The sequence below is a fragment of the Passer domesticus genome, chromosome 11 (assembly GCF_036417665.1).
Source record: "Passer domesticus isolate bPasDom1 chromosome 11, bPasDom1.hap1, whole genome shotgun sequence".
In the NCBI taxonomy this organism is placed as follows: Eukaryota; Metazoa; Chordata; class Aves; order Passeriformes; family Passeridae; genus Passer; species Passer domesticus.
In genome coordinates this window covers 208,140-229,772 of record NC_087484.1, presented here as the reverse complement: position 1 = coordinate 229,772, position 21,633 = coordinate 208,140, and the positions used below count along the sequence as shown (strand labels likewise).

Below are 21,633 nucleotides of genomic sequence, written 5' to 3'. Positions count from 1 at the left end.
AAAATAGGAATTCACCCTTGGATACTACTGACTTGGATCTTTTTCTGAGCTCCCAAATTAAAGGTGGCATATAAGGCTACATTTAATGCATCTTCTCTAATTAATTTGCACTTCATAGTGCTTTATAGAAACTCTTGAACATAACGACTACAAAGCATTTTCCACAAGCTACTGAAAAAACAGTTATGGTGCTACTTTAAACCCATTTTGTTTTTAACAGGGTTTTTAAACTTTACTACTGTTCCATTATGTTCAATGTTCTTTATTGCCATTTAGTTCAGAGGAACACAAGTTTTCTGTTCCTGTGTGTCTGCTGACAGAGGGACATGGAGCACCCAGCTGTAGTTACTGCCTGCATGGAGTCTCCTTGCACAGAGCAAACCCAAAGCAGAGGCAGAACCATGCCAGGCTGTGCTGTGTGCTGGTCACTTGTTTACTGAGAAACAACAAGGCATGCTCCGGGATCCTGAATGTTTTATTTTATGACAGACATCACAGGTGTTGCTTCACCTATGTAGGTTTTCTCAGAAAAATGTTGATCTATGAACAGCTTTGATGTAGAGCAGTGATAGACCTAGATTAAAAACTACATGTGATATTTCTTTAACTCATTAGATGCTCATCATATAGGGGTACTTTTAAAAGTGCACTTAGTTCTAAGCTGTTTGCTTGGGGGTTCATTGAAGAGGTTGAACTTGCAGCTAGAAAATCCACAACAAATGGGGTATATTCATAGTACTGGGCTTTATAAATCCTTCGTATGAACACAAAATCTCTGTACTATCCAAAAACATTTGAACACCGTGTGAAATTGAGATAAAATTATGTTATTGAGTTATGTTTTTACAATGTAAAATCTTGCAATGAGAACAAAAAAATAATAAGGAGCTTTCTATGTCACATAGAAAGCTGTAATTTGGTTCCTTTATCACTTAATCCAACCCCATTGTGATGGAAGTGTCCTTGTCTTCCACAGACTTGAGCATATTGAGTCACTGCCCACTTGCTGATGGTCATATTTTTTTTGTCCAAAGAAGGAAGTTAGTATTTATAAATACTCATGACAACAATACTGAATGAAAATTTATTTTTGCAATTCTAATCACTTCCAAATTATTGGAAAAAAATCCTTTAGCCTATACCAAGTGGTACAATAGCAGATAATTGTTTTATTCAGTAAAAAGTGCAGCTGAAATACACCTTACTGAAGAAGACAGTTCTAACTGTAATAAATGTAGCTTAGGTTTAGGACAAGTGTGTATGTTCTTACTCATAAAATGCCACGCTTATGAAAGTGGTCTAATTAACATAGCTGAGATGGCCCCATGCATGAGACTGTCAAAGCCTTCCCTTGAATGGACATATCACCTGGAAAGGAATAGAACAGGTGTGTGGTTTGTCTTTACTCAAAGATAGAGCCCTGGAAGCAAAAAAAGCTCTTTTAAAGGGTGTATGAAAAATCACTCATGTTCAGATCATTATCTGTGCAATAACCACATGCACACATACCCAGAATCCCATTTGCAAAGGATTTAAATAAGGATATCACAGGAAAGGAAAAAAGATATGTGATGTCCACATAGCCCTGGAGCAGGTACTGTGATTAGCACTGCTCTGTGAGCTTGTTGCAGCAATGAACCCAGTACGAAGTAGAAGAAGAATGGTATGAAAATTCTTTGGGAAGGGAAACATAAACAAATCTCAGGAGTACTGGTTTTCCTGACCAGAAACACAGCAGATGTCAGGAAAAATAACCAAAAACAAAACAAAACAAAACAAAAAAAAACCAACAAAAAAAACCAACAAAAAAAAAAACCAACCCAAAACTCTCAGACCCTCACAAAAACAAAGAACAATAAAACAAGACTCGAGGAGATCTGCCAAGCCAATGGAAATATGAACAGGAAATGTGATGAAATGTAACTGACAAGGAATATTTGTTGTAGCAAAGCCATCAGGAAATGCACAGGATCTGTTTCACAGAGCTAGCTGTAGTTTGTGTACAGGTTTAAACTCCAACTCTTGAGAATCTACACAACCAACATTATATGTAACACTGATTTGAGGGACAAGGGTGGTTCAGTCAGGCCCACAGTTTCCACTAGAGAAGCCAAATGCAGTTTAGAGAAGTTCATGCTTTTAACAAAATAAGGAATAAAGTTCAGAAAAATAAATACTTAAGACTTTTCTAGCATAGATTCTGATTACTGAGGAGGGTAGTCTTATCAATCAGCATAACCTGGAGTCTGTCCAAAACACAGAAATAAAATAACAAAATACATTACTAAAATAAAGTCATGTTTGTTTAGCCAGTGTGTGATATCTTTATGTGTGTAGTCATAAAAACACTGGATGCTTCCCTCTGTAAAAACCAACACTTAAGTTGGAAAGTGAACAATATTATTCTTTATAGACACAGCTTCTGAATTTAAACAATTTTTGGTCACATCACTATTCAAAAGTTATTCCAAATGCACCAAAAAATGAGACAAGATTAAAACAGCAATTGTATTTATTAATTATAGAAAACCTTAGGTATGCATCTTGTTTCTGGTATAGGCTAAATCAAAGGCAAGTGAATGGGCAGTCAGCAGAGATCTACAGAGCATAACGCCTGCATTTGAAACTATCCCTATGGACAGTGAGCTGGAAGGACTTAACATACAGCTCGGCACAGGACTCCTACTTGCCAGCAAAAGGCCAAACCTTATCCAAATCACAGCAAAGTGGTTGCTGTCCATGTTACTACGAATGCTTCATTCCTCCCCATCGCCATAGCATCACTAAATCATGCAATAAAACTTGTACGTGAACTAATTTAAGCATTATTTTGCTTCCAGAAATTAGCATCGCCCGTTAACTTTGTGAACAACGGTTTTGGAGCAAAGCTCCTTTAGCCTGGCAGGGACAGAGCGCTCCGAAGGTTCGCCGGGGGGCAGGAGCTGGGGCTGGCCGGGCGCAGCCGCTCCGCTCGGGGTCCCTGGCGGAGAGGGCAGCCGCTGTCCCGGCAGGGAGCGGCGCGGCGAGCGCGACGCGAGAGGGGGCGAGGGCGGGGCGGGCTGCGGGGCCGGCCCGTGCCCAAAGTTTCCGCGGCAGTTGCATAACTGCGGGCGGGGCGGCGCGGGGGCCGGGCTGCAGGGCCGGCACTGCCCCGTCCCGCCGCTGCCCCGGCCCGCCGCGCTGCCCGGGGCCGCCCCGCCCGCCCGGGACACCGGCACGGCTGGCGGGGGCGCAGAGGCAGCGTCTGCCCGCCTCGCCCGCTCCGCTCCCGGCGAGCCCGCCCGCTCCGGAGGGCACGTCCTCGGCGGCGGCCCGGCAGCGGGGCCGGCCCGGCCACCGCCCGTCCCGGGACGGCTGCGCCCGCCGCCGGGCCAGAGGGGCGGACAATGAACCCCGCGGCCGCGGCCCCGCCGCCGGGGCAGCAGGTAATCCACGTCACGCAGGACCTGGACACGGAGCTGGAGGCGCTTTTCAACGCGGTGATGAACCCCAGGCCCAGCTCCTGGCGGAAGAAGATCCTGCCCGAGTCCTTCTTCAGGGAGCCCGACTCGGGCTCGCACTCGCGGCAGTCGAGCACGGACTCGGGCGGGCCGCCGCCGCGCCTGCCGCCCGTGCACGTCCGCTCGCACTCCTCGCCCGCCTCGCTGCCCGGCGCGGGCGCGGCGCCGCAGCACGGGCACCTCCGGCAGCGCTCCTGCGATGTCACGGACGAGCGGCCGCTGCCGCCGGGCTGGGAGATGGCGCTCACGCAGACCGGGCAGCGCTACTTCCTCAAGTGAGTGCGGCGGGGGAAGCGGCCGGGGCGCCGCGGGTGTGCGGGGCGCTCGCCGGGAGCGAGCTGCGCCGTGGCGCTGCGGGGTGGCCCCGGGTCCGAGGGGTACGCGGCATTCCGGGGGAAAATCCCTTCCCGGTGGGAGGGGAGAGGCGAGGGAGAAGTCCTGCCGTATTTGTTGATAACGAATTTCTTTCCTGCTTGGCCACACGTCCAGGAGTCTGAAACTTATTTTTTTTGGGGGGGAAAAAAATCAAAAGCAGTTATTCCAGGGAAGTTCTGGAACGTGGGAGCAGAGCTCTGCATGTGCGTGTCCTGCCGGAGGTAGAAGGGGCTGGGGATGGCCCGGCTCCGGCCGCGGTGTGTCTGCAGCATCGCCTTGCTCCAGCGAAAAGGTTTTGAGAAATGTGGTAACACAACTGCCGCTGTCTCTTCTGGCCAGTCATTTTCGCTACAGTGTTTTGTTTATGACAATTGACATTTGATTCAAAGCCGTTTAATAGGCCTGAAAATACGTAATAGCTGTAATAAGTGGTAAGGCAGCAGTGCCTTATTTTGGTAGATTCTGTAAGTCAGCTACAGATTCATTGCAAGCTAAGTCGTACTGCATTAACTTGGTAAATAAGATAAAATGTTTGCTAATGAAATAAAACATTTACTGGTGAAGCATCTGCCTGAGGATATTGAGGGAGTTAAACTGCTAGGGCTCCAGGACGTCATTTACTTGTAGGCTCACTGCAGCCTTCTTGGTCAGAAGAGTAAAATCCTGAGTTCACATATGTTCACCCATGTGTGGGTATTGAGCCATCATAAATGTCATATAAACAATGTGTGAGGGAAAAAAGAGACAAAACTATTTAGAAAAGTGAAAAAAAAATTACTTGATTGTATAATGATTTCTTTGCCTTTTGGGTTTGGAATCCCTAATGGATTACTCAAGAGCCCAGTCTCTGAAAAACTTTGCAGAGTTTAGATTATTTGCCTTTTGTCACACTCTGAGCTACCAGCAAAGCATGTAAATACCTTTTTGCATGTTGTTTATGATACTGTGTGCATATGCCCCAGGGTCCAAACTTAGAAGTTTGTTATTAATCTGGTTTATCACCTAAATGAGAAGATCTTGTGTCTCTGCACTTAGATCGTATTTTTCTCAGTAGAACAAGCTACAGAGAAGTAGCGGACAGGAACACTGTAACAGGCCATTCATAAATAGTTATTCAATATAAATTCTTGCTAGGGTTAGGCTAGGGAGTGTTTTCAGATACCTCTGGCTAAAAATTGCATAATATAATCTTTTTATGCTCTCTCTTTTTTGAATAATATCAAAATGAGCTCATGTGGTTTCACCTTCCTGTCATGCATTTCTGACCTAGAGATAGAGTTTTCCAAGTCAGTGGATTCTTGTTGCTTAGGCCAAAAATAAAAGGCCTTTAGTAAATGAAAAGCATAGGTAAAAACTCCAAGTGGTTTTAATTTTTTTTTTCAAATCCTGTCAACAGTAGTACTGTGATTAACAGCATCCTTTTAGATATAAAATACAGTATGCATTGTGTATGTAATTTGTTACGTAAGTTAATATTTGTTTTGTTTCCCCAGTTTTATCTGTCCCATAGAACTTCTCTCGTTTATATAAAAATTAATTGGAATAATGCATTTCTTTATACATGTAATGTATTTTGTTATACCTCAATGCTTTGGGGAGCAATATTTAGCTATAAAATGCTCACATGTGAATTATAGTATTTTACAAATGGTGTAATTTTCTTCAGGTGAAAATACAATTTAAGATTGATTATGGAAAGCAGCATATAAAGCTGTGTGCAATGAAATAATAGAGGATTTGAGTCAGATGATGTGCTAAAAATCATATTTGATTAAACTAGGCATACAAGATTGCATTTCCCTATACTCGAGGGAAAAAAAAAGCCAGTGCTTTCCAGCATAATGATAAAGATTTGTTTCTTGGCATTAGCAAAAAAAAATTGAGAACCAATTAAAAGTAAATAGCCAAATAAGGTCATATTAAAGCCTTTAGCATCTATTGAAGTTTAGAATGCAATTTGTTGTATTAAAACATATTTAAAATAATTATTTAACAGAAGTACTAGTGTGAGTTTCAATGAACAGTGAGCTAACCTTGTTGATGGGGAACCAGCTACAACTTGAAGCAGTTGCAGTCCTGCATGTCAGTTCCTGAAGAAATTTTCTGGCTGTGACTGGAAGAAACATAAGTAGCCTGGGGACCACTCCACCCTGTAATTAAATACCAAACCGCATAAGTGGGGGCTGGAAAACAGGCTAATGAACACACACTTGCAGCAATGTTATCTAAAGCATTTTTCTGTGTGAGCATGTGTGGAAAAAAATGTAAGTGTGATTTATTTCTGATAAAAAGCATTTCTGTAGAGACAGGCCTACTGCCTGCTCTTGTGCCGTGAGCGGGGAATGTCAGTTGCATTGAACTACATGCTGGGCTATGTATACATATTCTGCAAAAAGAATGTTTCAAGTATTACTTTATACCAGTTTGGATTTAGGTGGTACAGCCTCATATTTCAAATGAAGACTGAGGGTTTCATATTTTCTCAGTGTGTGTAGAGATCTTCTTGGTCAAACTCTCATAAACAGATTTGTGAAACTTTTGCCACTGTTATCTTTATCGCTGTTATTTTTTAAATGCAACATTAAACATTTGCCATACCAGGACATATTTGCCAGTAAGTTCTGCTCAGGGATAAGGAGGCTAATTACTTACAATATTTCATTTACTCAAAATGTTCAGATTTTTTTCTTACTGGTTTCTGTTGGAATAGAGCTTGATTTAACACATGATCAGTTTTATATAACTAAGTTCAGCAGGACAGCAGAAGAGTAATATAAATAATATAAATACTATAAAAAGTAATACTAATACAATGAAAAACTTTTTTCCTGAGAATGACAAAACAAATAGTACTAAGATTGCTGAACTGCTGAAGTGATTTTCTAATGCAGCCTTTCCTTGAAAAGCATGTGTGTTAATTCTGTAGAGACTGTTATTTTACATCAGTAATTTACATTGTGCTTGGTCCTGTACAGCTCACATCATAGAGAAACTTTCCCATCTTGGGAGTGTAGTTACACAGCTGGCACTGGGGGAGGAGATGGACGTGCTTGAGGAGGTGGCTCAGGTTCTGGTAAGGATGTGGAAGGCACTGACGCCGGTGCCCTGCTGTGCCTCGGGTGCGACCTCAGCCACACCAGGGTACGATGGGTGTCTGCGAGGGGGCTCAGATGGATTTGGCTTTCCTTGGGCCTTGTAAGGTGGTGCAAGGCGAGAGGCCACGCATCCCTGCTGGCTTTGGTGTTGGGCAGTAGAGAGAGGCATTTCACAGATTCATGTGGCTTTTGGAGCATGTAGTCCACACCTTAAGTGATTTTGTTTTAACCCTTTTTTCAGTGGTTATTCCTGAGGGACTTAGAACCTGAACTGTTCCCCTTTCCAGCATCCCTTTATAAATTGTAATGTGCTAGACAGCACCAGGATGTATTACTGCCAATGGCTTTTATCCAGAATTGTTGAGTACATTAAAGAGTTCTTAACCGGCAAGAAAACTGTGATGCACCACTGAAGTTTAATTGTCAGAAATTCAACTATAGCTCACATTTATAACTCATTTTAGAGATACTTAGGAAGTTCTGAGATTGCAATGCACACATCAAAACTAAATTTTCAATGTGTAACTGACAGCGTTCGGGATCTGATTGCTCCTCAAATGCTGATTTAACGATGATGGTGTTGGAGTTCCACTTAAAAACTCCCAAGGATCCATGAGCTGCTCTTCTCTGAATTTGGCAGTAGAACCAGCTGCAGAGTTTCTGATGAAGACTGGTATTTATTAATTTTCTGGCCCAAGATGGTGTCTTTCCATGATGAACAGACTGTTTTTTTTCAGAATCTAAAAATGTCATCAGTGCTCCTTTAAAGGATTTGGTGGTTAATGTGGAGCTTAAGCAGATATGGAATAAAATTGCTTCAGGGACACATTTGATTTGCAGGATGTCATCCAGTTCTCTCTCCTATTGAGTTTTCTGAGTTAGGATACAAGCTACCTTTTGAATCCTAAAGTATCAGTGAAGAAAGCTTTAAGCAAGACTGCAGTGACACTAGAAGTATTTACAAGAAGGGTTTCCTTTGAGGAAATATTTAAGAAACTTTTTGTAAAGGGCTGTCTAGAAGCAGAATTTGAATTTTGCTGTATGCATTTCTAAATTATTTAAGGAATCAGTGGTAGTTTTCCTGTACAAACTACTGTGTTGATGTAGAATTTGATATATTTGACTTATGTACAATTTTAAGATAATAAATTAATAATGTTCGCATGGAATTATTGGTTTAATGTAATTTGTCTTAAGTTAGTCCGTAAGTCATAGTGTTAAACTCAAGTTCTGGAGTATTTGCGCATTAATGGGTAATGACTGTCATGCATTCATCTCATTAGATGAGCTGAAAATGCAATTGCTTTATGCATTAATGATTAGGAAATAGTAACAGCATATTCTTAGTAAGATGTCTATAGAAGTGATACAGGTGTTAATTAAGAATGCTGCCATGAAAACTAGATGTTTTCTCTAAACCATCTGAAAGGGTTTTGTCTTTACAAATGGTTTGGGTTGTGCAAAGAAGGAAAATGAATAGTAGGTTTATTTTTATCATGTTTGTGAGCTGCTATAGTCAGCATCTAAAAGCTGGTCTGCCTGGCCATCTTTACTCCATAATTATTAAGTGACAGTGTGGAGAGCTGTCTGCTCCTGAAGGTTATGGATGTGTTCAATTTTGAACAGGCTTGACAGTATGGAATCTGTAAAGTCTTACTTTCAAGCTTTTTGCTGTTCACTCTTCAAATAGTGTTGGAAGAGTCAGTGGTTGGGCTTTGGCTTGTTTCTTTTTGGATGCCTTGGCTGAAGTTGAAAATTCTGTCTGTATTCTGTCAGTAAAGGTATGTATTTGTAAAACATACTTTTTCAAAGGTAGGAGAGGTCCTGGTTTGAGATTTGTAACTTTATAAAAGCCTTAGCAATTTTAGTCCATAAGTTGTAAATAAAAAAGTAGCTCTTGGTGTTAACCATGCTAATGCTCACCCAAATATATGAAGAATATTATTTTAAGCAGTCATCTGCAGTGACTGGATAATTCACGTTATTATGTTTCTTTTCTTTCTGTGGTAGTCTTTCTTTGAGGACAGAGAGAAGATCTAAGTTTGATCCATAAACTGTGTTTAGATATAGATATATATATATATATCTTGTGAATTATTTGGCAGATTTGCCATGATGTTCCATTGCCAGACATCTGGATGAAGTGTCGTGCTGCCGTGGCAGGTCCCTGTTTTGTATTGCAGCGTGGAAATGAATGAGCAGTCTGGTGCAACAGAAGTGGTTTCAGGTGCTGTACATCCCAGAAAGCAGCTCCTGTGCTGATTCTCTTGTCAAATAATTGCCAAAACTTAGGCACTGGAATGATCCTGATGTTTATGCTGTATATTTATGGTCAAATACAGCTCAAAACATTCATTAAATTTTGAGGATTTTACATGGTGTTTTTTAGCAATCATAACAGATCTTTCTTGTAACAAAAAGTTGGACAATAAAGGGCAAAAGAGCATAAGTATGCAGATGAAATAAACTGGGATACAGTTAAGACACAGGAGCACTCTCAGTTTCCATTTTGTGCTACTTTTCCTGCAGAAACAGACATATGTTTGCATTTATTTGAGTCATTTTGTGGTACTGCCTGGTTTGCTTTACTAAAAGCATGCCTTCTACTGAGGATATTGTCTCATGAACATTTCCTTTTTCTGTCAGGATGGTTTCTACTAGAACAATGTTTTCAGTGGTCTTTTTTTATCTCAGAGAAACAAATGTCTGATTCATTTTTCTAGAAAAAACAGGAAACTGTGAAGTAGACAGACTGGAAAAGAAATGCTTGCTGTTACCTAAAATGTAATTTCTAAAGGTATAAGGCAAACTGGAAGTAACCCTTTGTTAGATTCTAAGGGGATATTACAGTTTCACTGTTTTTTCTCCTATTAGCTGAACCTCATGTGAAGAACAATTTAAGATGATCTTGTTAAAAAAAAACAACCCAAACCCCAAAAAACACCTACTCATGTGCAAACTTCAGATGAAAGCAGTTTCAGCACAGCAGCGTGTATTTTGAAAGCATGCAGCCTCTGCACTTTTGTGAGTGATGTTTTCTGTGCCCTTGTTCACTATTGCTGCACTGGGTCCGACAGATTTTCTCCACAACTAACTACTTTTCAAAGCAAGAGAAAAGACCAAATGGGGAGATTGAAGTTGGGAGTTCTTTCTGGCATATATGAGGTTGACATCTTTTTTAAATGGAATGACATGATTAATGGATAAAATGCAACAATTAATTTTAATAGACTGAAAAGTCCTGCATATTCATAATCAGATTAATAAGCATGGCTCTTTTTTTTTCCTATGGAAATGATTGACCCTAGAGGCAGATTATTCTCAGATTTGCATGCAGATCTGTTATTATGAGCTTCTTGGGTGCTGGAAATATCCACAGACATTTTGCACCTGTAAAAAGCAAAATGACTACATGTTGAAAGGGAAGTGAAGCATTACAAATCCTATACCACAGTAATCACTGCAGTAGGATTATGGTTCTAAGTACATGCAATCCCCAGTATTAACTCAGTGATGAGGTGTTGATGCTGTGCTGTATCACTGGTTCTAGTCTTGACCTTGCTGTGAATAATCTGGTCCTCTATCCCTGTACCTTTGTTACTGTTCTTTCTTCTCTGGGGCTGTAGTCTTTACTGTTGCTGTAAATACAAAAATTAGAAATTATTGAAAAATCATTCCCTTAGCACAAGCATTGTGAAAATTTGAATATTTGTGCTTCATGTTTTAATACCCATGACAGAGGGATGCATCCTAAGGAAAAGTCAAGCTAAAAGACTTCTGTTTTTCTCACACTTTTGTACACTGACAGATAGGAGATGAACTTGCTCAGAACTGTAATGAAATAGCTCTGTTGAAAATATGTGAAGTTCAGTTTTAGCTTCTGCAGCTAAGTAAAATACTGTGTGGAAAGATTATCTTAACTCCATTTATAAAGCACCTGCAAAGTGCAGAACCATCAGCAATGCCTCTTTCTTATTTGAAGTGGTGGTTTTTTTCTTGATGTCTGTACTAGGAACAGCAGAGAAGAAAACTCTGAACTAAAATTCCTCTTGGGGCCATGTGGAAAAAACATATGACTGCAAGAATTCCATCTGATACAGACCTGAACTTTTCCTGACTCTGTTGATCAGGTCCCTGTGGTGGCTTGCATTTTAGGTACTGGCAGAAGGGAAATGTTTTCTAATCATTCAGTTTCCATTTTTTTTTAATCAAAAAGAAAAGTTGCAAAGGTGTTTCACCATAGGGTCTTTGAGACGAAGCTATGTCAGTTTTTAAAATTTAATTTATATGTGACATTTTACATAAACCACAGCTTTAAAAAAAATTGTTTAATGTTGGCTCCTGAGAGTTTGCGGTTTACAATTGAATTATTTGAGACATTTGAATAACTATTCCTTTGATAGTGTAATTCTAAATGGCATATGCAAGAGTCTTGACCTGCCAGATCATCTCTGCTAAGCCTAAATAAATCTTGAAAATATTTAATTGTACTTTCACTTCATGCTTATTATTTAAAGTAATCTAAAGCAAGAGGATGATCACTTTAAACATAGATGAGGCATACACAATTGTTCTTCAGTTCACATAGCTTTTCTGTATGAGGTCAAACCTAAGATATCTGGGTTAACTGTGCCATGAAAAAGGCTACAAATTTAAATCCAGGGTTGATAATGATATACCTCCTGTTGCTTAATTTGGTGCAGTTTTTAGTTCCCTGTGCAATCTTTACTTTGACCCCTTTATTTTGACAGGACTCAGTGTAAGCACTGACAGACAGAGACTTCCATGAAAATAACAGGTAAACAATGTCTTGGGTATTGGAAAATACAGTGACATTGGAAATAAATAATACCAAACCAGGTATGGTGGTTGAACCCAGGGGATGAGTAAGATGAGAGCAGATTTTAAGGGAGATGTAGAAGATAATTTTCCCCCTGCTCTTGGGGGTTCACTTGGCAGGGCCCTCAGGCTGTACTCGGGCTCTGATGCTCTGGCTCTCACTTGGCTTTTGCGGAGCTCGTCCCTGGGAGGAGCAGAGAGCTGGCCTGGCTGATCTCCATGCCTGCTTCTGAGAAGGGAGAGAAGGGACTGGGGAGCGGCTCCTGCTGCCCTGGCTCTGTCTCCGCTCGGTGAGGCAGCTCTGCCTGGCTCTCTGTGCTGGCTGCACTGTGTGCCAGAGCAGACAGCTGCACGCAGCTCTGGCACAGCAGCCAGGCAGAGCCTCTGACTTCAGCTGTGCTGGAGCTGTGCCTTCAGGGGTGTGAATCTCATGGGTAGCTTGAGTCCCAATTCAGTTGTATTCAAGAAAAAAGACTGTGATTTTGTTTTGGCTGATGTAAGCTGAACTGAAAATGAAAATAGATGATGATTGCTCTTACTACGCAGGTAATAATCTGATTATTTTCATTATTGTGAATTATGAAACTGTCAACATGTAGTTAAATTTTACAAGTTAAATTTTTAATAGGATTGCTTTATTACTCTCCCCTGAACTCAGTATACCAATAAAACATCACAGATTATAATAACTTCAAACATCTCTCATTAAGAGAAATGCCAAATGCCAAACATCTCTCATTTAAGATGATAAAACATTTTTCATTAAGATGAGAGAACACCTTGCAGGTCATATCTTAATACGCATTCTCATTAAGTTTCTTTTGCCTCCTACCTGTTTATTTTTGGTAAGAGGTTCATTTTCACTTGCTGTTTGACTTTGGATATTACAAAGTCTTTGGCCTCTTTTGAAAAACCGTAAAGGATTTTAAGTCTTTGAATAATAATAAAATACAGTCCAGCAAAATATTTATGATGTGAAATTGTAAAGGTAGGCAGACATACTGGATTTGTGCTGCTTGGGGAGGAGGAGGCTCGGGGGTGACCTCGTGGTGTCTCTGAGCTCTTCATGGGGGGAGCAGAGGGAGGAGCTGTGCTTCTCCCCATCCCTGGGGATAGGACACCAGGTTGGCTGAAAGCTGTGTTGGGGAAGTTGAGACTGGACATCAACCTTAAAGCTCTTCACTGAGAGGACAGCAGACACTGAAACGAGCTCCCCAGGGAAGGGGTCCAAAGCCCATTGTTGGTCAGAAAGTGTTTGGATGACTCTCAGATGGCTAGTTTAACTTTTATGTTGCCCTGTGTTGAGTCAGGAGTTGGACTGGATGATCCTCATGGGTCCTTTCCAGCTCAGGATATTATATGTTTCTATTAAATAATTTTGCATTTATTTAATAAGAAGTCCAGTTGAAATACAGGGAGACCTTTTCAGGTAAGAAGCTGGTCTGAAATATTTCATACCTACTAGATTTAAAAAACCAGATGTCAGGTACCAGATTTTAAATGGTCTGTTAGGAAATTTTACAGCACTTAGGACACTGCCTTTCAAATTCTATTTTTCAGTCAGTGTCAGCATTTTTTGTAGCTATGATACAACATTTTAGTATTAAAAAAAATCCACACCTTTTCTGAGGGTAGCAAATGTTTTTCTCCAACCACTCCATATACACACACACACCTGCCACACACTACCCCCCAGTCAAAATTGTATTTGTTAGTCCAGTTAAATGTCTAGGCTAAACATTGCCTGATCAGTCATCCTCTTGCATTCCTTAATAAATAGATTTAGGGTTTGTATCTGACTAGCTAATAATGCGTGTGATTTGTGCTGCCTCCATTTCACGGCATTTTTCCTTTTGAATACAGCACAGTGTATTCCTGTGGCATGTGCCCATCTTCTCATCCAGTAATCCTCAGGCACGTGTTCCTTGCACCCCATCAGAAATCAGTGAGATGCACCTATATTGGTAAACTTCTGATATTTTTATACATTATTCTGAGCTTAAGGGAAGCCTTGCTTGTCAACATTTATACTTAAACCTTAAAAATATTTCTTTTCCAATAGACTGTGTTTGATAGAAATATTACTGCAGTGTGAGAAATGACAGAAATTCCTTATGTTCAGCTAAATCTTATTTGAAATTCTGGTCTGATTTTAAATTCTCATGTACAGAGGACACCAATGCAGAACTGTCACCCTTCCTAAACTCAGGTCAACTGTCAGTTTTGAGACATAATTTCTTTATTTTGGAAATGTTTTGTTTGAGAAAACGCTTGGTGTTTTAAGCAGCTCCTGCTTTTCATCTGTTTTTCATGGCAAATGATCACATTTCCCAACCATTTGCAAACAGTGACTGTCTGGCAGGATTTCCTGGATACACATTAGTTTTGAGATTTGAGTAAAAGGTCAACTTTCTGAACTCTGGCGATTAGTGTGGTTATTTGTCCTGCCTTTTCTTCCATGGGAATTAATCAGCTCGTATGGAAGGTAGAAATAGTGTCCAAAAAAAATTCATCTGCTAGCTAATCACCTCCACCATGAATCATAATGAAAAAAATAATCCAAGTAGGACATTTCCTGACCTTCGTATACGAAAACTTTCTGAACAGCTGGAACCAATATGTTTGGAGTCAAGAGTTTTGTAATAAGCTTCTGAAAAAGTTATTCATAACCTGATCCCATTTTTGTCTCTTAGAGTGAGGTACTGAGGTGCTGGCAGCACATAACTCTAAGTTGTGTGATCAGAGGGAAGTGGATAACTAGTGCTGACTGTGAAATGAGCCATTTCTTTAAGATCATCTTTTTATATTCTAAGATGATCTTCAAAATTAAGAGGGTATAAAAACCGGTAAACCAACAGATGTTTATAGAAATTTGACCAATTTTAATTTGTTTCTTGTGACTCCACTGAAAGAAGTGATGGGATTTTTCTCATGTGCATATGCTATGTAAGACATTAAAACCATGGAAATTTTTCCATGTTGTGAGAGAACCCTCTAAACGGGTAGTAGGGAATAGTAGAGAAGATGCTGATGTTGATAAAAAACAGGGTTTTGTCATTATTTGCATAGAATTCATCAGACATTTCTTCAGACCCTGAAAGTGAGGGGTGTGTTTGAGTATCAGAAGTCCTAATGGATTTCTTAATCTTATAGGGAAGAGGAAAGAGCCATGCTCCACATCCCTTAGCTCCAGCAGTTGAGTTTGGTTGATTGCTTTCCTTTTCCTCACGTTCTGGGGACTTACAAAGAGGGCAACATTCTTTTCTACATTTTGTGTGTTTAAAAAATTATGTATCTCCTGAATTGTCTGTTTTCCTTACTGTGTTCTCAGTAGTGATTAAATGGCCCAAATGGAGGAAGTAAGATAAGTCCTGATGCATTCAAGGTCATGGTTGTCTCAGCATTCATTTAAGTGAAGCAGATTTTTTCCTATTGAATTTATTTTGCAGAGGAAATGCCAAAGGCATCCTGATAGCTGCTTTCTCTGCCCGTGGTGTCTGGAGCCTTTTTTCTGCTATAGGAATGAGATCTGAAAGTTCTGGATTTGTCGAGTTGGGGCTGGAGGGGAACAGCAAGCAGCTGTGTTGGTTGTTTCTTACATAGGTGTGGATGCTCAGCCCCTCTGGTGCCTGCAGGAATTGTCACCAGTGCCGCTGACTCACAGGTGGGTCAGTAGAGACCTACCTGAGTGGAAGGTTTTTCAGACCTTGCAGAAATGCTTGGGCAGAACAACTCCATCAAGTAATCATGTCTTCGTGTCCTTATGTACATACTGCACATGGAAAAGAAATTTGTGGTGTTTATTTTGCTTTAAACACATAGGTTTGAAAGAACGGTTCTTACCATTCTGTGATTAATCTTCATTATATAACACTTGAAAGGATAGCAGAGACCAAGAACCAGAATTTGTGGTTGGATAAAAATAGAAGTGTTACGAATCATGAGCAAGTGAATAAAACTTCAGTGCTTACAGGTACCAGTCACAAAGTTGTTCCTGATGATATTTCAATAACAAATTACTTTCTATAATACTGAGAGATTTGAGTGGCTTGATATTTTAAATAATTCTATTTACCTCATAACCATTATGAGGTAGATAAATATAGAGCCAAAACAATTTTATTCATCTAAATAGTTATGTCAGTTATATATGAATTAAATTTGTTGCCTAAACAATATTTTTAGTTGGTTATGTTGTAACTAAATCACAGGAGAAAATGCTTTTCCATTTGCTCTTTGGCAGACCAAAGTCTTATTTACAAGATGTAAATCTTGGTTTGAAGAGTTAGGGATTTGGGTCATGGAGGGGAAAAAAAAAAAATAGTATCTATTTTGGCTCTGCATGTCTGTTGTGCTGTAGCTACTGGCATTCATATTAAAATATAAATATTGCTGTCTGTGAAGTTCAGTGAACAGAAGTTATTTTGGCATTTTTGGAGCTTAATAATTGTACTGACCTGAAAGCTGAGGTTGTGAGAATGATCTCTGACTGAGAGCTGCAGTACCAGGAACTGCTCTGCACAAATGTGTGTTCAGTTTCCAGTGGTGGAGGATTGTCTCTTTGGGAAAGGTATTCCTCAAACCAATCTGTGGTATTGTTTGGAAATCCTGACCTAGCAGTTCAAAAGCTTGTCATAGGAAAAAGTTAGAACAACTGCTGTGCATTTGTGGAAAGAAATTCTAGAGACCGTGGTAACAATATTTTGTTGTCTTTTGAAAAATGCTGTTCTCTGTATGATTTCAAAATCAGAAGGTAGGCAGGATTGCAGATGGGCCTACTTACGGAGTAGAAAATAGTTTTATTCCTTTTACAGACATGTACTTGAATATATTGCAATGATCTCAAGCTCTTGACAAGTAATTCTTCAAATTACAAAGGAAAAACAGTGCGTAATTGTTAGTTAAGTAGCAAAATAGTGTTATTGGTATTATGACAATTAATTCAATGCTCTAAATTCTCTGATTAAAAAGGCACCAGAGCTAGAAAAAAAACTCTTAATTTTATTTTTTAGTGAATTTATTTTTTTTATGTTAATGAACATGCCAAAATGCACAATGCCCTGGAAACATTAACAGTCATTTTCTGACAGACTTAGAAACCAAAACATGAAACAAAAATTTTGATTACAGAGGAGAATTCTGAGACTAAATTCTGTGGAGTCATACATGTCTCTGCCTCTGGGCAGTGCAGTAGAGTATAATGTTAGGTATTTTTTCTATAACTTCAAAGGTATTTTGTGCCCTGTTTTGCTCTGGGTTGTTTTTCTATCCTGCCATCTGTTCTTGCCTGGGGAAGGTTTTCAATGTGTCCTTATAAGGGCACTCTGCGTAGCTGAAGGGGGAGTTCTTGTTTATGCATTCATTTCTACTAGAATGCAGAATATGTTAAAGTAATAACAGCTTGTCTAGAAATGCCACCTTGGTAGTCAAAGAGTGTTTATTAGGTTGGGCCACTTCTCCCATTCTTGTTACAAGACAGCATCAATTTATATTTTATGTATGCAAACCCTGATTGTTCATAAATATGGTCCCTTTTGACATGGCTTTTATGCTGGTAAAGTGAGACATTCACAGCAAGACCTGGTGATAGCCCTCTTGCTCAAGTAGAGGACAGATAGAACCTTTCATTCTATAACCTGTTCAACAATTTCAGAAACTGCACGCATCTGAAAATGTCATGTATTGCTCACAAAAGAATGCTTTGTCTTCAAATTGCTACATTTTCCCCTAAACAAAATAAACATGGTTTTAACAAAATCCTTATATGTCTCTTTAAATATGAGTGCTACAGGCACTCAAGAAAACAAATGCATTAATGCTATTATATATTGTATACTTAAAAAAACCCTAAGAATGTTCTATATAATAGCTTCATTCATTTTTTTTTCTTTCAAGAATTGGGATTTCATCCAAATTCTAAAGGTTAAGTTGTCAATAGAACTCAAAGGGTGTTTTGTTTCCATTTGTATAACTAGTTTAATGTTTTTTAAGGCCTCCATGTACACCAACAATGGAATCAGTCAGTTACAGGGGAGCTTAGCAGGACATTCTCGAAGTTCTCTTCACAGCAAATTATGCTGAAACTAATTCAGGAAAAGAGCAACTCTCTTCACTGAAGGAGTTGCTTAGCATAGTGTAATAAATATTCAAATACAGATGTAATGTTCCAGCTTCAAGATCAGAGATGATGATGAATACGCAGTAGGAGAACAAAGTCCATGGTTCAGTCCGTTTAATAATTACATTGTGGCTCCTTGTTAAAGCTTCATGTAATTTTCATGAAACATTATTGGTGTCTAAAAAGCAAGTGCCATGAATTTGATTAGCTCAAATTTGTGAGCTGGAGTACTGCAGAGCATCACTTAAACTCTCACAGCAACAAGTGGCTGAACTACTGAGTGTTATTAATTTCTACACTCTAAAGGAAAGTGAGAAATACTGGATTTTATATTTGTGTGCTTTTAGTGATGTAAGGAATGATATATTCTTATTCTTTCCAACTGCTGAACAGCAGAAATGGAATCAGGAGCATGCAGCTCTAAGCTCTTCCACCTAACAGCTATTTTAGTTTCACGTGTGCATACTGGGCACATGAGTTTTACAAAATATTATTAACATTTTTGCTTTGAATAAGGCAAAATTTTGTCCATTCCTTATTAATAGTGAGTAATGTTGGCATATGATTAAATTGCTGAGGCAGCTGTTTGGGCTGAGCTGCTGGTTGTTTTGAGGTGTCTGTGGGGGCAACGTGAGTGCTTTGCAACAGCTGTGGACTCACAGTGGCTGCACCAGGTTACTCTGAAGTGCCAGCAAGTGCCTTGGAAGTTGCCTGAAGAATAGGCAAAATTCTTCCTTTTTCTGATCTGTAGAATGGGGGATAGCCTTGCAAAACCAAATGGAGGTGTCTGAAGTTTCACTGTGATGATTTTCTCATTATCTTTTAAAGTTAGTTTATTACACTTGTCACTAGAATGGAGTTTGAAAATTTTGTAATAGGTGTGGGATGAAGCTGCATGTTAGTTTAAGAAAATACTTCATAGCACATCAGAAACAGAGCCTTTGAATAGTGAAATGCACTTAGTGAGTAAGACAGGTACTCTCTGGAAAAAGCGTGTGATTAGATAATTAACTGTGGTATTACAGTGCATGACTGCAGGGGAATGAGGAGAAGCTAGCACTGAGTTAGCTGTGTTCATTGTGTTAAACTTTCCATGTTACTTTTTTTGGGGGGCAATGTGAATATAAACTGAAAAAAAGTATGAGACAACTGCCAGCCTAATGGCATTGATGCTTTGTCTGCAAAGTCTGGCATGTAAACTGTTGATGCCAATCAAGAATTTTCTCCAAACATTTTCTGTGTGGGTTCATACCAATGTGAAGCTCATTGTCTTTAGCAGGATGTGATTCAGATCATAATTTAACTCAGTCCCATTTCCACTTAAGTTTGAACTTAACAGGGCTGTAAACATGTTACAAGCCATAAAAATTGGGCTGACCTACTGAAATGGCAGGATTTTGTAGGAGAAGTGACTGTCTATATTGTGTTTGAAGGTAGCTCCTACATCGCAGGGACTGCTGCGGTCTGCTTAGAGTTATCAAATGTACAGGTGAATGTGTAACATTAGGACATGGTGCTGTACTTTGTGAAGTCTTTTCATGTTGTAATGAGAGCAGAACAGAACTTGACTCTTTAAATTTTCCAGCCTATGGTGAGAGAAGGGGAAAAGAGGCGTGGCAGAGGAAGACATCCCACTGCATCTAAGGACAGAACATTGTATTCTCATGCAGTTGTTAGACCACATCCTGCCTTTCCCAGCAAGAAGCATTCACAAATTCTCTTTCAATATGCAGGAAAACACCTAGCATATGTGCAGGTGTTTTTGTAAGAGGTAATCTAAAGTATTTCTTACCTACTGATTTCTAGTGAGCAATAAATTCCTCCTGCATTTGGGTTAGAAGGATGGCAGTAACAGAAGTGCATCCCCAGGTCTGCAGAGCCAGCAGGTGCTGGCACAAGGTGACCTTGGTGGGACAGGCACAGGGCAGTGCTGAGGGTGACAGGCTGTGTGAGCAGCTCTGGCAACAGTTGTTGTGGCACCCCCAGCCAGTCCTCCCACCAGTTCCAACAGCTGCCATAAGCTGCTGTGAAGTACCACCTAATTATAGCATTTTCTTGATCCTCTTGATCCCTGTCAGAGATTCCTGGCCCTACCCTTGGCCAAACTCACCACCTAAAGGCAAGGCACTCATGAAGGTATGACAGTGGCACCACTGCTGCTGCCATCCTTAGGGAGGAGGTGGTTCCATGGGGAGGAGTGGGTTTGGAGGTCTCTAAATGTCCCAATGAGTGTAACTACTGCTGGTGAGCATTTAGGCCAGTTTCATAGTGCAGTGTCATATATACACACACAAATTCCATTAGTTTCTGGGAGAATTGGACGTGTGCACATAGGGTAATTGTTTCTAAAGCTAAAAATCATTCCCATTCACATCTTGCGTTTTCCTCACCTGTGACGTAAGAAATAAAGATCACATAAAAAAAGAATACTAGAGATAAGGTTTTTAAGAAGTAGATGGTACTGAACTTTTACAGATGCCCAATATTTTGTGAGTTGGTACACAGTTCCCCTTTTGCTGCTGCATCCTGCATGGTGGTGGTTACTGGAATAGTGTGGGGCCTGGCTCTTGTAGTTTTACCAGAAATTGCACTGCAGTACCCTGAGCAAGCTCAGACAATAGACTCAAATGTTGTGTCCCTGAGGTAATTTTCTTAAATTTAAAAAACTTCCCATCTGTATAAAGGCGTATCTGCCACATCACACAGTGTCAGAGCAGTGTGAATGGCCTCTGACTTCCAGTACACTTTCTTTCTGTGCTGTTTTTGTTTACAGGGAGCAGAGGGACAAAGAGAAGGTTGGGCAATGCCATGGCTCTGCTCCAGGAGATGTAAACAGATTTCCCAATGTTTGGCTTTGGATGGCTGGAGGTGCTCCAAGGCAGTGTGAGCGTGGCTCCCTCGGAGGGGCTGTGAGTCAGAGCTGAGGGCTGTGCGTGTGGTGAGTCACCAGCTTCCCACTCAGCAGCAGCTTCACTTTGATGTGGCTCAGTCACAAAACCCACACTCAGTCCCTGTGTTTAAGCCCTGATAAAATACCCAAAAAAAGCTCTACGCTGTTGGTCAAATTCCATGTTGGTGTTATTTCAGGTGATAGTACACTTACAGAATAATCAATTTGTCTTTCTCAGTTCCCCTACAACCTTTTTAGATTAGTTGCTGAATTAGTTGTTGAATTTCCTAATACCAGAAAAAAAAAAAGGCAAAAAAACCCCCCAAAAAACCACCCAAAAACAAACTACAAAAAAAACTACGAAAAAAAGGACTGAAAATAGAACCCACTGACATACATTGGTTGTTGGAGTGCATACAGGCAGAAAGAGAATTGGTGTCCCTCATGCTGCTGCTTGCTGATTGAAACTCACTGAGATGTCTTGGCAAGGCTGCAGTGGAAATCAGGGATTAGAGCCTTGCAGTTACAAAATGCAGCAGCACAAATTCAGGAGGAGGCTGACGCCCAAACAGGAGGCATTTAACAAAAGCCTAAGGTGCAACAGGTGGAACAGAATCCTGAAGTCTGAGTAAAATGCTCAGCTGCTTATTTCTGAGCTTTGCTTTAATTTTTCTTTAATGAGGGTCCACTGTTGGGATACAATTTGCCACTTGCTGAATTGGAGCACTGCGGGACATTGTGGGTGGGAATGCCATGATCTGAGCAGGTCAGAGAAGCAGTTATGGTAGCACGTTCTCTGTCCTATTTGTGAGATTC

The 21,633-nt window shown here is 40.2% G+C and overlaps 1 protein-coding gene across 1 annotated transcript in view; it reads left to right on the top strand.

Annotated features, from left to right (window-relative positions):
* Positions 1 to 3,147: 3,147 nt before the first annotated feature.
* The window catches only part of WWTR1 (WW domain containing transcription regulator 1), a 40,006-nt gene continuing 21,520 nt past the window's right edge, over positions 3,148 to 21,633 (top strand). Inside the window, exon 1 of the mRNA XM_064384962.1 lies at positions 3,148 to 3,775. Within this exon, the coding sequence (XP_064241032.1) occupies positions 3,387 to 3,775 (389 nt within the window). The 5' untranslated portion in view covers positions 3,148 to 3,386. The remainder of the gene's footprint in view (positions 3,776 to 21,633) is intronic.